This window comes from Hoplias malabaricus, chromosome 1 (genome assembly GCF_029633855.1).
Source record: "Hoplias malabaricus isolate fHopMal1 chromosome 1, fHopMal1.hap1, whole genome shotgun sequence".
NCBI classification, from domain to species: domain Eukaryota; kingdom Metazoa; phylum Chordata; class Actinopteri; order Characiformes; family Erythrinidae; genus Hoplias; species Hoplias malabaricus.
Window position 1 is genome coordinate 69,093,218 of NC_089800.1, and position 17,583 is coordinate 69,110,800.

At 38.0% G+C, this 17,583-nt stretch overlaps 2 protein-coding genes across 2 annotated transcripts; both read left to right on the forward strand.

Annotated features, from left to right (window-relative positions):
• The first annotated feature begins 5,638 nt into the window (after positions 1-5,638).
• samd8 (sterile alpha motif domain containing 8) lies at positions 5,639-12,889 on the forward strand. The gene is made up of 6 exons (XM_066671981.1): positions 5,639-5,711; positions 7,089-7,653; positions 8,047-8,142; positions 8,795-8,912; positions 10,114-10,264; positions 10,510-12,889. Exons 2-6 carry the CDS (start codon positions 7,091-7,093, stop codon positions 10,812-10,814), a joined length of 1,233 nt encoding a protein of 410 aa, XP_066528078.1. The 5' UTR covers positions 5,639-5,711; positions 7,089-7,090; the 3' UTR covers positions 10,815-12,889.
• A 2,482-nt stretch (positions 12,890-15,371) lies between these two features.
• Positions 15,372-16,984, forward strand: npy4r (neuropeptide Y receptor Y4). Its single transcript, XM_066651108.1, has 2 exons — positions 15,372-15,411; positions 15,843-16,984. Exon 2 carries the CDS (start codon positions 15,875-15,877, stop codon positions 16,982-16,984), a length of 1,110 nt encoding a protein of 369 aa, XP_066507205.1. The 5' UTR covers positions 15,372-15,411; positions 15,843-15,874.
• Positions 16,985-17,583: the final 599 nt, after the last annotated feature.

Here is a 17,583-nt window from a genome sequence, read left to right on the forward strand (position 1 = left end):
AGGGATGTAGTGTTAGGTTATAGTGTAATTGTATAATGCAGGGATGTGTTAGGTTATAGTGTTATTGTATAATGCAGGGATGTAGTGTTGGGTTATAGTGTTATTATATAATGCAGAGATGTAGTGTTGGGTTATAGTGTTATTGTATAATGCAGGGATGTAGTGTTGGGTTATAGTGTTATTGTATAATGCAGGGATGTGGTGTTGGGTTATAGTGTTATTATATAATGCAGGGATGTGTTGTTGGGTTATAGTGTTATTGTATAATGCAGGGATGTATTGTTGGGTTATAGTGTTATTGTATAATGCTGGGTGGTAGTGTTGGGTTATAGTGTAATTGTATAATGCAGGGATGTGTTGTTGGGTTATAGTGTTATTGTATAATGCAGGGATGTAGTGTTGGGTTATAGTGTTATTGTATAATGCTGGGTGGTAGTGTTGGGTTATAGTGTAATTGTATAATGCAGGGATGTAGTGTTGGGTTATAGTGTTATTGTATAATGCAGGGATGTAGTGTTGGGTTATAGTGTTATTATATAATGCAGGGATGTAGTGTTGGGATATAGTGTTATTATATAATGCAGGGATGTAGTGTTGGGATATAGTGTTATTATATAATGCAGGGATGTATTGTTGGGTTATAGTGTTATTGTATAATGCAGGGATGTATTGTTGGGTTATAGTGTTATTGTATAATGCAGGGATGTATTGTTGGGTTATAGTGTTATTGTATAATGCAGGGATGTAGTGTTGGGTTATAGTGTTATTTTATAATGCAGGGATGTAGTGTTGGGTTATAGTGTAATTGTATAATGCAGGGATGTAGTGTTGGGTTATAGTGTTATTGTATAATGCAGGGATGTAATGTTGGGTTATAGTGTTATTATATAATGCAGGGATGTAGTGTTGGGATATAGTGTTATTATATAATGCAGGGATGTATTGTTGGGTTATAGTGTTATTGTATAATGCAGGGATGTATTGTTGGGTTATAGTGTTATTGTATAATGCAGGGATGTATTGTTGGGTTATATTGCTATTGTATAATGCAGAGATGTAGTGTTGGGTTATGGTGTTATTGTATAATGCTGGGTGGTAGTGTTGGGTTATAGTGTAATTGTATAATGCAGGGATGTAGTGTTGGGTTATAGTGTTATTGTATAATGCAGGGATGTAGTGTTGGGTCATAGTGTTACTGTATAATGCAGGGATGTAGTGTTGGGTTATAGTGTTATTGTATAATGCAGGGATGTAGTGTTGGGTTATAGTGTTACTGTATAATGTAGGGATGTGGTGTTGGGTTATAGTGTTACTGTATAATGCAGGGATGTAGTGTTGGGTTATAGTGTTACTGTATAATGTAGGGATGTGGTGTTGGGTTATAGTGTTATTGTATAATGCAGGGATGTAGTGTTGGGATATAGTGTTATTGTATAATGCAGGGATGTAGTGTTGGGTTATAGTGTTATTGTATAATGCTGGGATGTAGTGTTGGGTTATATTGTTATTGTATAATGCTGGGATGTAGTGTTGGGTTATATTGTTATTGTATAATGCAGGGATGTAGTGTTGGGTTATAGTGTTATTAATTCATTCATTCATTGTCTGTAACTACTTATCCAATTCAGGGTCACGGTGGGTCTGGAGCCTACCCAGAATCATTAGGCGCAAGGCAGGAACACACCCTGGAGGGGGCACGAGTCCTTCGCAGAGCAACACACACTCACACATTCACTCACACACCCACACCTATGAACAGGTGTGATAAATGTATGAAGGTAAAAAAATAGTTTGGTTTTGACAGTTTGACAGTGTGTCTGAGTTTTTATAAACATCAGCTTGTAAAGGAACTGCACCATGTTTTAACATGAAATCAAGAATACTTTGCAGAAGCAATCTCTGTCATGAAGGCACTCCTCACAAGGGCGTATAATATAGTAGTTTTTAAAAAGACAAAAGACAGTGACAAACTAGTATATAAAACAGTGATTATTTCTCTTAGTGTCTGCATGGTTTTCCTCTGGGATGCCTTATTTACCCCCACAGTTGCAAAACACGCATTGTTTATTGGTTTAGCTCAAAAGTGTCCATTCCCAAAATTCTTCACTTAGCCTGGGTCACATTGTATAAAGCTTTTAAACTAGAAGTGATTAAACCATTGCATCTTAGCTGGTGCTACTTATTTAACTAACTCTGACTTTTGATAATAGAAAAATGAATGATTACAAAGCATGGTTTGAATCTCATGGACAGCTCTATCCTAGTTCATAGTTAACAATTCACTATCTAATCCTACATTACTTGATCCCAATTATAATTGTAATGTATTATAATATGAATTAAGCCTGTGCAATACTTTTGTTTGTTTAATAGCCTTTCTTTGGCAAAATACTTTTGAGACTTTGACTTTATGTAGTGAAACAGCACCACCAGTGGACGTGGGCTCATTTTGTGAACATACAATAACAAGAAGTTTATAAGTAACAGTATTTCTAGTATTATTATTAGTTGTAGTAAATGTATTTTAGCATAAGTATTATTTACATTTTGGATCATGTTGCTCAAACTTGTAAAGATATTGTCAATAAAATCATCTGAATATTTATCTCTTTCTGTGTTGGTTAAAAAAACTGTGTACATCAAGTTCATTTTCACCAAGCTACTATTTATTCTTTTCTATTCCACCCCAAACTAGATGCCAAGTATTCTTGAAATTTATGTAAGACAAGAATAATGAATTGAATTATGTGTATACTTTGTGTCTCAATCAAAATACTACTACTATTATTATTATTATTATTTTATTTATTTAAAAAAAGAATACTAATAGCACACCTGAATAAACTTCATTTTTGCAAGAGATGCTTAGATCTGCAGGAGTCACTAACCACACTCTGACAATATTTTGATACAATCAGGTTGTAAAAAGCACTATAAAATTTGAATAAACAAATACTAACATAGATCCATGCAAACTACTGGCAGTCTCCTTCAGTATTAACACCACAAAAAGTGTAAACACCAGCATCAGATACAAGCAGCTCACACAGTAACAGAACAGTTGCAAGACATTCTGAAAGACCATAATGGTAGTCCTAAACACACAATTAGATTAACTGAAGAGAAGTTTGGGACAGGGTTTTTACCAGATACAATTTACAATTTTAGAGACTGAAAAAAGCAAAATGTCCTTTCACGTTTTATTTTTCTCATGAATTTGCTGGCCCAAAAAAAAAACAGTATTAAGAGGTTTATCACTTCTAAACAGATGATTGAAACACTCTAAAACAGGTGGAGTTTCTGGAAAAATTTGACTATGGAAAATCTCAGCAGCAACAGCTAAACAAAAAGATACATGCCCATTTTCTTTGGGAAGCATACACAGAATGCATTGGAACAGATTATGAGTGGCAAGATTTTGGAAGCAACTGGGATTCTGGAAGGTATTTTCTTCATTATCTTGGACTGTACACCTGACTTCAGTCACCAGGAGCAAATGTCCATTATTCTGAGAAGTGTGTGTTTATAAAATAAGCCAGAGATCAAGGAGCGCTTCCTCTGCTTTGTGAATGTAGAATGGAATCTTTCCATTGTCATATTAAATGAGCTGGAATAGCTGAAGATTAAACTTGAAGATTGCAGAAAGCTGATGATGTGGTTGACATGAAGGGTAAGCATCAAAGAAGCCAAAGAGCTAAAACTGTCATGAATACAACATATTATGTCAATTATGAGATATACATGTTGTAATTATAAGAAATGTTCTCATTATTATTAAAGCCACGCAGACACAGGGAGAACACACTAAACTCCTCCCAGACAGTCACCCGGAGCGGGACTAGAACCCATAACCCCAGTTCCCTGGAGTTGTGTGACGGCGACACTACCTACTGCGCCAAATCTAATCCTAAATCATCTATTTTCACGCTTGCATATAATCTGCCTCAAACCTAATCTGTTCTTCCACTATGTGCTGTCCTGCTATATCTAGTTCTGTCTAAGTGTATGTATCATGGTGTTCTTGTTGTCTGTTTTCCTATTATATATTACAAATTGTAAGCGTCTTTGGGTTCATGAAAAGTAAACTATATAAGAAGAAATTATCATTATTATTATTATTATTATTATTAGTATTATTATTATTAGTAGTAGTAGTAGTAGTATTATTGGGCGGCACGGTGGCGCAGCAGGTAGTGTCGAAGTCACACAGCTCCAGGGGCCTGGAGGTTGTGGGTTCGATTCCCGCTCCGGGTGACTGTCTGTGAGGAGTTGGTGTGTTGTCCGCGTGGGTTTCCTCCGGGTTCTCCGGTTTCCTCCCACAGTCCAAAAACACACATTGTTAGGTGGATTGGCGACTCAAAAGTGTCCGTAGGTGTGAGTGAATGTGTGTGTGTGTCTGTGTTGCCCTGTGAAGGACTGGCGCCCCCTCCAGGGTGTATTCCCACCTTGCGCCCAATGATTCCAGGTAGGCTCTGGACCCACCGCGACCCTGAATTGGATAAGCGCTTACAGATAATGAATGAATGAATTATTATTATTATAAAATGAACAATAACACAAATAAATAATGCAATATATAAATTAACAAATGTATATGAATTATGTCATTACAATGGTTCCATATAAATTCCATACAGGTTCTGGAGTAATTATTTGAAGCCAGACAGATTATTAAAAATCCAAAAAAGACAAATGTAGAGGCACAAGCCTTTGCAAAGGGAGTGGAATGATATACTGAAAAACTGGACAAACAGCATGAACAAGCTCCTCCAACCTGCCTAAAGGCAGCTGTATATAACAGTGAATTCAACCTCAAATGCAAATTTCCTACATTCTGGGAAACTGAATTATCTGAGGCCCGGATAACTGTCCAAACATTTGGGAGGATATGAATGTAGAGGTTGTTATAAAATCAGAATCTGGTAATAAGGGCCATTTCAGCTAAGAAACTCCTGAGGAAATAGTGACTAATACACCGAGAAACCATGAAATCAGCTACTTCAACATTTTGGTTTGCTGTGATGTGACATCCATGGGTGACAGATTTGAAAGAAAACAAATATGGGGTGCTGCTGGACCGCCACAGCTGCCAGTAAGACATCCAATTATTTTTCAAAGGCTCAGTGCATGGCAGTTGAACATGTTTCTAAAATGGAACAATCACAGTCTCAGGCCACACTCGGGTCAGGCCTTCAAGTGTAAGTGTACCCTCTCCTAGCATGTACAGTTGTGTGAGCCCTCGTTATGGAATTGCACTTGATAAATTTCACGTGTATGAAGTGAATGTAATTAATAGGAAAATATATGTGCAAAAAATAGTTAATATAATTAAAAAAATAAATAACTTCAGTCAATCTAACAGTAATAGGAGCATGAGTAGAGAGGAACTTAACAAAACTGAGTTTAACAAACCATGTCAAAGTTTGAAATATTATTTAATATATTTACTCGCATTCGTATTTATGTTGATGCTAAAATCATATTCAAAAATATTGTTTCTCGTTATATTCTGATTATTAATAATATATATAATAACGTAGTATGCACTAATGGAAGCATTAATGAATGAATATATTATTAAATTAATGAATATGTATGAAATAATGAAACTCCGCCCGCGCAGAGGTGTGGTGTGACGCACTTCCTGTTTACAAGATGTAGTCCGCGTGGCGGTGACTCGCACAGGCGAGACAGAGAGAGAGAGAGAGAAGGTAAGATCAATAATTTAATCAAATGATCTGTTGATAACGGGTTTAATAGAGGGCGTTTTATGCTGTTAATTTAAGTTCTGTTTGCGCCGCTTTTCTTGCTGCATTCTCTGTCGTTCTCTCCCTGTCCTCTCCGTTTTACAATTCTTGCTCCACATTTTCTGGCACTTCAGTTTCCTTTCCTGTGAACTTTATATTCTCTTCCTTCTCCTTTTAATATCTGCCTTTTTTCTGCTCTCTCTTGTTAATCATTTTTGTCCTTACATTTTTCATTTACCACCTTTTTCATATCTTTCTCTAGTATTAGGTAGTTTTTTTTCGTGTTCCCTCAGTAGCGGTATTATTTTTTTTAATTCTCTTTCTCTCTGTATGTATGTATGTGTATATATATATATATATATATATATATATATATATATATATATATATATATACATACACACACATATACATACATACATACATACATATATATATATATATATATATATATATATATATATATATATATATATATAATATTGTGTGTGTTGGTTCAGGCTGTGAAATTTTTCCTCAGTTGATGATCTGAATGTGACGAATGCTCTGTCAGCCACACACACACACACACACACACACACACAAAGCCGTGCTCAGTCCTAGCAGTAATCATGTCATCTTTTGCCTGTCTGGGTGTGTTTTGTGCCCTTTGCTCTGATTGCTTCACTAAATATTTGAACTGTCAGCAACACACACACAGGCCCAAACCCAGTCAGCAGTATTGCACTGCTAATCGATATCGTAATATTAATGATCAGTGATTTTTTTTTTTAAACTCAACTTTCAGATAACTAAATCATCCCCTTAATCTTTTAACATATACACACAAAAATAATTGGGCATGTTATATGTTTAGGAAATACAATTTTTAAATCCATTCCAGCACAGCACACTTGTGTAGGGCTAATAAGGGCAGACCAGCTGGGTACCAGCAAGTATTTTCCACAGGTTCAGTTGTGGCTCCACAATTAAGGGACCAAGACCAAGACTCCACAGTTAAGGGCTCATCTTGGCTTTGCTTTAAATTAAGGAAATTTAGGTAGGTAGCTCATGTACCAAACACATAAAATCTTGTTTGGTGCACAGAAAATTTAAGCAATAATAAACAAGGGTGCTATAATGTGAGATTCTGGCACTGGTGTACTGTGGTGCAATCAGTGAACCTCCAGTGTATTATTGTGGCTGTTCCACATTATCCATTATCCCATTTATTAGGTTTTAAAATAAAAAGGACAGGGATGAAATAAAAAGCACTGCATGTGTTTTATGAAAGTTACTGTCTCTAGATGTTTACACCTATGAATCTGCCAGAATCAGTTTAATTCCCCTCTCTTTCTCTAGGTATGGTGGGGTGTGAGGGAGCTGAGCTGTGGAGCAGTCAGCAGGTTTCTTTCTGGCTGAAGGATCAGGGTTTTGCAAAATACGTGGATCTGCTGTGTGTGAAACACAAACTGGATGGAGCCGGATTGCTGAATTTAACTGAAAATGACCTGCGTTCGCCTCCGCTCCAGCTCCCCCTTCTGGGGGACATCAAACGACTCACGCTGGCCTTGAAGACCCTACAGAGACAACACACATTAACACACACATACTCACGCAAACCCAACAGCCTATCTCCGTCACGTGTTTACAAACCCAAGCACTACCTATATCATGCCCAAGTGGGTGGAGACTGTAATGGAACTGCCAAGGCAGCCACTTTTGTCAGGGAGGATAGTTGTGATGGTTACTCCAATGAAAAGTGTAAAGGACATGGAGATTTGGATCCAGAATACTGGAAGACTGCTCTGATCTTTGTTTACGTAACGCTGGTGTTTGGGATCACGTCTTTCATTATGGTGCTGGTGCATGAGAAAGTGCCGGACATTCACACCTACCCACCACTACCTGATATTTTCCTCGACAGGTCAGCATTGTTTTTTATATGTTTATGGTAATCAAATAAGCCCTGGTGATATAAAATTTAAAAATTATATAGTGTAATGTATATGGTGTCGCAGTTGTTTTCCTCCGGGTGCTCCAGTGTCCTCCCACGGTCCAAAAACACATGTTGGTAGGTGGATTGGCGGCTCAAGAATGTCCAAAGGTGTGAGTGAATGTGCGAGTGTGTGTGTGGCCCTGTGAAGGACTGGCGCCCCCTCCAGGTTGTGTTTCTGTCTTGCACCCAATGATTCCGGGTAGGCTCCGGACCCACCGCAACCCTGAACTGGATAAGTGGTTTCAGACAATGAATGAATGAATGAATAATTGTGGTGGCAATTATTTAAAATGACCTTTAACTTCTGTGTGTATAATCCAGTGTACCAAGAATTCCCTGGGCGTTTGCTATGGCTGAGGCATGTGCAGTGGTTCTGGGCTGTATCCTGTTGTTAACACTGCTACTGCACAAACACAGGTATAGTCACACCTCAACATATCCTTTAACAAGTCCACAGCAACTTATAGCAACATAATTGTATGTAAACATTAGGCTTGTGTGCTATAATGGTTTGATACCCAGTGAGGTTGACTTATATGTTATATGTTGTATTGTAGTATATATTGAGAATATTTTGGGTTTATTGGTTCTGTGTTTCATTCTACTGGTTGGATTTTACTCATGGTATCTGATCCAGGGCTGAAAGGCTAAATGCATACTGCATTTTCATAAATTACCCCCATGAAATACCAGAATTGTATTTAAAATGAAATGACTAAAAACTTTTGTCAGTGATGACCAATGCAGGGGTGAAAAATTAACTTGCAAAAGAAGTTATTTCATTTCATCTTTATTTGTGTCCTGTTTATGCACACTTTTAGGAAAAGAAATGGCAAAAACATGTGTTTTCATTTTATTGTTTGCTCCCATAGTGGGCAATGTGAGTGAGGGAGAGAGCGAGAGAAAGAGAGCAGATGTGAGCTGAGAGCTCACGTGTACAGTGTGACTTTAGCTACAACACCTAAAAAGTATTAAACCTGAGAACTTTATGCCTTAAAAACTGTAGTGAATTTTTGGGATATATATGTATTTACTGTGTCTGTGTGTGTGTGTGTTTGTGTGTGTGTAGGTCTATTCTGTTCCGGCGCTTCTGTAGTTTAATGGGAACAGTGTTCTTGCTGAGGTGTGTTACCATGTTTGTGACCTCCCTGTCTGTTCCAGGACATCACCTGCAGTGTTCAGGGAAGGTAAGATACTAGCGCGCACACACACACACACACACACACACACACACACACACACTCACATTTACATTTACATTTGCATTCATCACACACTGCCAGGGTATGCCAGATTATTTCCATAGTCTCCACTAAATGCAGAGGTCCACTGCAATGCATGACAAATCATATTCCAACTGTCCTAAGCCACTGTTTCTACCTTGTTTTTTTTATAGTGCAGTGACATCACTGCCTTCTACATAGCCGAAAAGTTTCATTTCCCAGTTCAAGTTAGAAGTCTGCAGGCTTGGTCTGCTCAACACCCGTGGTCACAGCAGGCAAACAGCCAATAGGCTGCAGGCTTGAGCGTACTTTAGTTGCTTGCTAGTGGCGTGCTCAGGCATTCTGATTACTGGCCACCTGCGCAGAACTGCCAGGAAGAAAATACCTGCATGTGGACAGCAGAGAAAACCATGAAATTCTAACTCTTTTTAAATACTTTTTTTAAATGAATGCATGCACTTTATGAATCAATCAATATATCATCCGTAAAATAACTTGTGCACTAAATATGTGTGTGTCTTTGGCCAGATTTTGGAACAGAGAAGCGCTTTACAAGAATCCACTTACAGTTGTTAAAAGATTCCTTTGTTCTAACCACCATACCACAGCGATACTAATGATGAAATGCACTTAAGTCGGTTTTCAGGGTGAGAATTCACTGTGTTTCTTTTCCACCTTTACCCTTTAAATAAGTTTTTTAACTATTAGAATGTGAGGTAAAAGCAGGCAGGTGCTGAAGAGAACAGACAGTCGAAACGTGGACACATCCTTGCAATAAGTAGGAGTCAAAGTGGGCACATGCAGTAGGCGCAGAAATTAATGTTAGATTTTGCATACAGGCATGGGCATGAGTGATATTAGATTTTGCGGGCAGGTGTAGGAATTAGTGATGCTGCTTTTTGCGGGTGGGCATGGGCATAACCAGTGGTCGGAGCGTGTGGAGTCCATTCCCGTGCGTGGGACATGATTAGAATTCTAATTTGCTCTGGATGTGTGTGTCTGGTAAATGCCATGAATGTAAAAGTAAATGTGCCCTTCTCTGGTAAAAATGTTTTGGTTGAATTGTTTTAATAATGCATTGTGTGTGTCTGTCTGTGTGTCTGTTTGTCTGTCTGTCTGCCTGTTTTTTTTTGTTTGTTTTGTTTTTTTTTTTTGTGATTTCCAGTCATACGGTGATATTTGGTCGAAGCTCCGGCGAGCGTTTGAGATCTGGACAGGTTTGGGAATGTCTATGACTGGAGTTCACACCTGTGGAGATTACATGTTCAGTGGACACACAGTGGTTCTTACTATGCTCAACTTCTTTAACACTGAGTGTAAGATCTTAAGAAAATAAAGAAAGGCAGGGATGAGTAATTCTTATTTATAACTGTTTTAATTATGCCAACAACGTCAGTATCTACATATTGATTTTTCATTGATACATATTAATCTAAATTTAAAAATAGGTATTATACTTAATGTATATATCATACATTTACTTTAAGTATATATTATTATACTTAAAGGTGTGTGTGTGTGTGTGTGTGTGTGTGTGTGTGTGTTTGTTTTCCTGCTGTAGATACGCCCCGTAAATGGCACCTACTACACACACTGTCATGGGTTCTGAACCTGTTTGGCATATTCTTCATCCTTGCAGCTCATGAGCACTACTCAATCGATGTCTTCATCGCCTTCTACATCACCACGCGACTCTTCCTCTACTATCACACACTGTCCAACACTCGTGCCGTCCAGCAGTTGCGCCGCACTCGGATTTGGTTCCCTCTGTTCTCCTTCAGTGAAAGGAATGTGAACAGAACCGTCCCAAACGAGTTTTCCTGGCCTTTCTCCAGACCCATGCTACTCAGAACTCTAATTAGGTAAAATATACTGAACACTACAGAAAATAATCACATTCAACTTAATGTAACACATAACTGAGTTTCTATCACTGTATCTTTATTCAGTCTAATTGCCCACTGATGTAGTCCACAGTTGTGGTGTCAGCTTCATATGTATGTAAGGGATTCTGGGTCTGATTTTTGAACGGGAGAAATAGGATTTTAGAATCGTCTGCTGTCATACCTTTTTAAACAAAACAGTTCAAAATTCAAAATGTTTTGTCCAGTGGGTTTTTCAGCTGAATGTCACTTGAGTCATTTGAATTACATTATTGTGCCATAGGGTGTATGGTGAGGGTATGTGGTGATATATATTTTATAGGGTGAGTGTTGTGCATATACAAAATATATAAAAATGGATTATGATTGTGATGCATTATGGATCAGTATGGAATCTTTCAAGAGTGAGCATGGCTGGAACTACTCTAAGGGATTTGCTAGTAATGCTAGCTAGCCAGGACAACAATGTAGGCTTCATTACTTTGCTAATTTTAATACTATGTTCTTGCATATTTTAAAAATATTCCATTCTCTGTTGGGCAAAATAACATTGTTACCTATACTTCCAGCTTTATTAATAAAGATTTATATTATTTAAAAAAAGAAATATAACTTACAATGTAATAGTCCAGGTTTGATTGGGTTACAGCATGTGTTGTGTGTGCTGGATGTGGGCCAGCTGTCATGAGCCTGGCTTGATTTGGCATATATTGTTTGGGCCAGAGGTGGAACAGACTTCGAGAACAAACACAGCATGTATATAAGGTGGACCTGTGGCTGAATTGAGGCAGCCAGACTCACCCTGACTCAATGCCTTTATTCAAGGCAAAACATGGGCTGTAATGGTGGTTTTCCAGTTCATGGTATCAGCTCTGCTCGGCTCAGCACGGCTCAACACACTTTTCCCTGGTCCCTTTTACACTACCACAGCTCTTCTGCAAAATACAGCTAGAGACATCGCAAAACCCTTATCTATAACAGGAACCAGCGGTAAAGTTGAGTGTGATTTACTTGTCATGAATACGTGTGTTGTTTTTGTTATTTGCACTGAACATAGTTCTGTGACCCAGTTCTCCACCTTGTTGCGCGTCTGCCTCTCGCTAGAGTTTTCAATTGGGCACTAATCCAAGGAGGGTTTGAACCTCTTCAAAAGACCAATTTTACAAGATGTCGTTGTGAGTCAGATAAAAACGTGATATGTCAACATGTGAATATGTTTGTGCTCAGGTCTGCATTTCTTGGTGATTGACAACTTTCTCTGACCTGTGAGTGCTCTCTCTGCAAGGTTTACACGTCTCATACTTAGACACTACTCTCCTCGCTTGATTATGACACCAGATTTGCGGAAAAGCAAAAAAGCTGAGTTGAACCGAGCCAAGTAGGTGCCATGCAGTGGAAAAGCACCATAAGCACATTTGGGCCAAACATTCGTAGTTATCTGGGATAGGTTCTCTTTACGTTGATGGTTAGTTTACCAGTGTGCTATAAATCGGGTTCAGTCAGAGTAGAGAACACATTTGTTGAGAAGACCTAGAGAGGTTAGGTTTTACAAATAGAAACTTTAAGTGAATGTTTTTGATGGTTTATAGTACTTTTGGAGCTGATTAAATTCCACTGTCTCAATTCTGAGATAGCAGTTATTCATTGACTATTGTTATTTATTTTTCTGTCAGAAATTAATATATAATGTTTAGCACGTTTACATGCGACTGAAATTCTATTTATTGTATTTACTTTATTTCTGTTTTTTGTGATTTGCACATCCACTCATCTTCTTTAAGTTCTTCGTCCTGATCAGAGTCACTGTGGGTCCCACTGCATCAATGAATTATTGCAGAAAATTATTTACTTAGTCTTAAAATATGAAAAGCACTTTAAAAATGTTCAGTAGTTTCTTGTGCGCATGTTTTGCATGATTGCAGTTAAGAAATATGCAATTTTTTTTTTTCTTCTTTTTCTCACAATGATTTTACTGTAATGTCACTTATTTTGCTTTTTCTCAAAATATTACAAAATCTTACTCAAGATTTTTACTGGAATAAAACCATTTTGTTTATTTTTTTTCTTTATTTCCTTTTCAGAGATACATTTATTGTAATACAGCCTTTTTTCTCATTATATTACAAAATACAGTGGCATATCACCTTTACTTTTTTGTTTTATTATTCATTCCTGTTCTTATCTCCTTTTTTGATTTTTCTTTTTATTACAAAGTACAGCTTTCACTGTAATATTTTTTTTTTCACTTTTATTACTATACTTTATTCAATATATTTATTTTCCTTTTGTAATTTCCTTTATTCATTCATTCATTCATTATCTGTAAGCGCTAATCCAGTTCAGGGTCGCGGTGGGTCCAGAGCCTACCTGGAATCACTGGGCGCAAGGCGGCAATACACCCTGGAGGGGGCGCCAGTCCTTCACAGGGCATAAGACACACTCACACATTCACTCACACACTCACACCTACGGACAATTTTGAGTTGCCAATGCACCTACCAACGTGTGTTTTTGGACTGTGGGAGGAAACCGGAGCACCCGGAGGAAACCCACGCGGACACGGGGAGAACACACCAACTCCTGTAATTTCCTTTATTATAACAAAATTCAGTTGCTACTTAAATATTAGAGCAGGGATTCACTGACAGACTGAGAAAAAAGGCAGTAATTCATCTTTAAGAGAGTTGATGCTGGAGTGAAGGTTGTTGGTTTTCTAACTTTTTCTTTGGGAGAGATTCTCACTTTAGTCTCTTGTCAATATTAAAGAACCAATGTAGCAAAAAAACAAAGTGAACATTTTAAAGGAGCAGCTCACATGAGATTAATAATCACATTGTAACCCCTGAACGAACAAATTAATTCTCCATGGAATTGCTCCCACATGTGGGGATGGCCTTGTTTAAATCAGGATTAGTACAGAATTTGATAGTTACCACTAGGTGACAGTGTTTCCCTTTTTTTATTTAAAACTTAAATGTACTTGATTGTTTGGTGTCTGGGATTGCATCTTTATGGTTACACTGGAGCTACAAGGCTGGAGCTAAGTATGCTAACATGTATTAGAAGCTTGTACTCGAGCAGTTCATATCGTGCTGATCACATATTGGAATGTTGCCACCAGTTATTTTCTCCTATGACTCTTCTTCACAGTCACATTAATGTCAGCACTGACCCAGAGTCCTGGATTTATCAGAGATTCAGCACTAAGCATAATTTACTTTATGGAGCATAGACTGTTTGATTCATGGTCACTTTCATGAACACGATTTGATTCTTTTTGGTGGTAGTAATGATTGGTGGGGCAAATGCACATATAAGTTATCTCTAACTGAATTGATTGTGTGGTTTGAAGGTGTCACATTTTTAACATTAACTAAAGCAAATGAACACAATGAGAACTTTCATATTGTATATTAATACAGGTTTTTGTACAGAAATAATTTTGTAAATTAAACTGAATTCTAAACTGGATACTGTGTGTAGAATGTGAAACTAAGCCATATTTTCATATGTATGCTTATTTATTATATTATAACAATCAAATTTTCAATTCTGAAATTTCTTGCCTAAATAAATGTTTACAGATTTACACAGAACCCTCGTTTGTTTTGTTTTCTTTTTTTATTGTTACTGTCAGATGTCATCTAGAGAGAACTTGTTTCTCAGGATGGGACTCGGGCAATATCCTTGGGCAGACTTTTTTGTGATACCAGAATAATAATCTTTCGACTGTAGAACTCACTAATGTCCTTGTAGCTGAACAATTTAAGCCCAAAGTGAAGAGTGCAAATAATTTTAGCGCAACCCAAGGCTCCCTTTTCTTATTGGACAGTCCTGGGTTTTTGAACATGGTCAGAGTCCAGCTGTATTAAAGGTCTCCCAACTAGCCTTAGTTTCTCCCTTCATTTAACAGCGTGCAGCAACACGAGGGCAGCACAGACAACACATACACCCTACAGAAAATACAAGAAGAAGGAAAAAGATTTGAATAATATTAAGAATCAAAATAATAACTATATTAGCACAAAAGCCAAAAATGTATTGTATAAATAAATCAAATTACTGATTTTTCATATTTAACTTCTAATATTTTTTTCGATTTTTTCTCTCAATATTTTTAAGGTATTGCTGGAATATCACTTTTTTTTAAAGTATTGCTAATCAACACATGAGAGAAACATGAATAACTTACACATGAACACATATGGCCCAATACAGAACAGAACCCCTACTTCAGCTCAGCCAATCAGAGAAAAGAAGAGGAGGAGAGGAGCGAGATGGGGGAGAAGACAGGAAAGTATAAGGGAAGAGAAGAAAGCAGAATAGGATACAGGAAGAAGAAAATAGGAGGGAAAAAATTGAAAACATGTAGAAAAACAGAAGAAGAGAGGAAACGAAAGGAAAGTGGAAATATAACAAGAAGAAATGATGAGAGAAGAGTAACAAAAAACGAGAAGACAGAATATATGGGAAAAGAAAACAGCAGTAGAAAACAGGGAAAAAAACTAAAATGAGAAAAGACATTTAAAGAGAGCGGAAATGAGATTGTTGCTGATGCCGGGTGGTGATCAGATTCTCAGGTGAGTGTTTCTCTGTTCTGATGGAGAAAAGTCTCTGACTGAATGTGCTTCTGTGAGTCCCTGCAGAGAAAACTTTGAAGGAGCAATACATCATTTTTACCATTAATAATAGCAGAAAATAATTATTATTTTATTTAATTATTCATTTTACATTTTATTTCTATTAAGTGCAACTTGCATGAGATGCAGAATCATCTTACTTTGTAGTCCTGTCATTAATCAGATTATTCTTCATAAAGTGGGTCCCCAACATGGGGGCAGCCATTTATATATATATATATATATATATATATATATATATATATATATATATATATATATATATATATATATATATAAGTACTATATATACTGCTAGGTGTCAATAAAATGGAGTTTTTAAACACTGTGTCCACATTTTCAGACTTGATTCTTGTGTTCCTATTTTCCAGGTTCTGACAAAGCTCCTCTGGCTCTATCCGACATGTCCATGTGCATGAATCTCCTGAACAACAGCAACGACACTGGCACTATTTTCCTGCTGGAAGGTCCATGCTGGGGATCACTAGGCCTGACCCTGATGCTGGTGCTCTGCTATGCCCTGGTGCTGGTCTTGGGGTTGCTAGGCAACATCCTCCTTATTTGCATCATTGCCCGTCAGCAGGACAGGCGCAACGTCACCAGCATCTTCATTGCCAACCTCTCGGTGTCAGATATCTTGATATGTGTTTTCTGCCTGCCCTTTACTGTAAGCTCAATGCTAATGGACCGCTGGGTTTTTGGAGCGGTGCTGTGTCGCCTGACTCCATACATCCAGTGTATGTCCATCACTGTTTCCGTGCTTTCTTTGGTGCTGATCGCTTTGGAGCGCCACCAGTTGGTCCTGCACCCTTCAGGGTGGAAACCGAGTCCTGTCCATGCATACTCAGCCCTCTTGGGTGTATGGCTTTTGGCTGCAGTCACTGCCATTCCATTCCTGGCCTTCCAGGTGTTGAGTAGTACCCCCTACAATGAGCTCCCTCCACCACTTTGCCAGCTGCAGGCTTGTCATGAAGAGTGGCCTACCCCCGAGACCCGAAGGGCTTATAGCTCTGCCTTGTTGGTGTGCCAGTATTTTGGACCATTGCTGCTAATACTGCTTTGTTACCTACGCATTTTTCTGCGCCTTCGTCTTAGGCGCCAGCTGCTCGAACGCAGACACAGCCGCAGCCGTGCAGAAGAACGGAGAGCTGTGGCCCACAGCAAGCAAGTCAGTATCATGCTGGTCACCTTGGTAACAGCCTTTGGAGTCTGCTGGCTGCCCTTGAATGTTTTCAATGCCGTGGCAGACTGGCATGAAGATGCATTACCCATCTGCCAACATGACCTCCTCTTCTCGTTCTGCCACATACTGGCCATGAGCTCCACCTGTGTCAACCCTATTGTCTATGGCTTCCTGAATACCAACTTTCGCAGTGAGGTGCGCTCCACCCTACTGCACTGCAGATGTCGGCCTCCAGAGGGTGACTACCATAACTTCCCACTCTCTGTCTTACCCACCCACATGTCCCGAACATCCCTGCGTACCAACTGCAGGAACCACTCTGTCTGCTGATGTAACAACAGACGTCTGAGACACTATCAAGCAACTAGACCTGAGACTTGCTTTTAAATTAGCCAGAATTCAGGATTAATGCCTGCATAATTTTTCATCTAATTAATAAATGATTGTTTAGTTACAATGAGATCCTTTCACTTATAGTCCATTTTACAGTTTTTAAACTGTAAAAAAAAAAAAAAAATATATATATATATATATATATATATATATATATATAATATTTTTGAAATGTCTGGTGTAGCTTGAGCTTTTTGATCTACTTTTTTTGAAGCATGAAACTTGCATTAGGTTTGAAAAACATTAGGTTGTAGACCCCAGGGGCAAAGCTGTAACTTAAAAACATGCATAGAATATAATAATGGAAGAAAGTTTATATCAAGTGTTTAGCCAAAAGTGTGTGGACACTTGCGCCTCCAAAATTTGAGGGCATTAATAAGTAATGTGTCCCATTTCTATTAGGATTTAATGGCATTTAGCCACAAGAGAATTGGTGAATTCAAATAATGGTACAGGAAGGAGTAAAAACACCACACAGTTTCATCCTAATGCTTTTGGATGGAGCTCCATCACCCCAGAGAACAATGCTGGAGAAT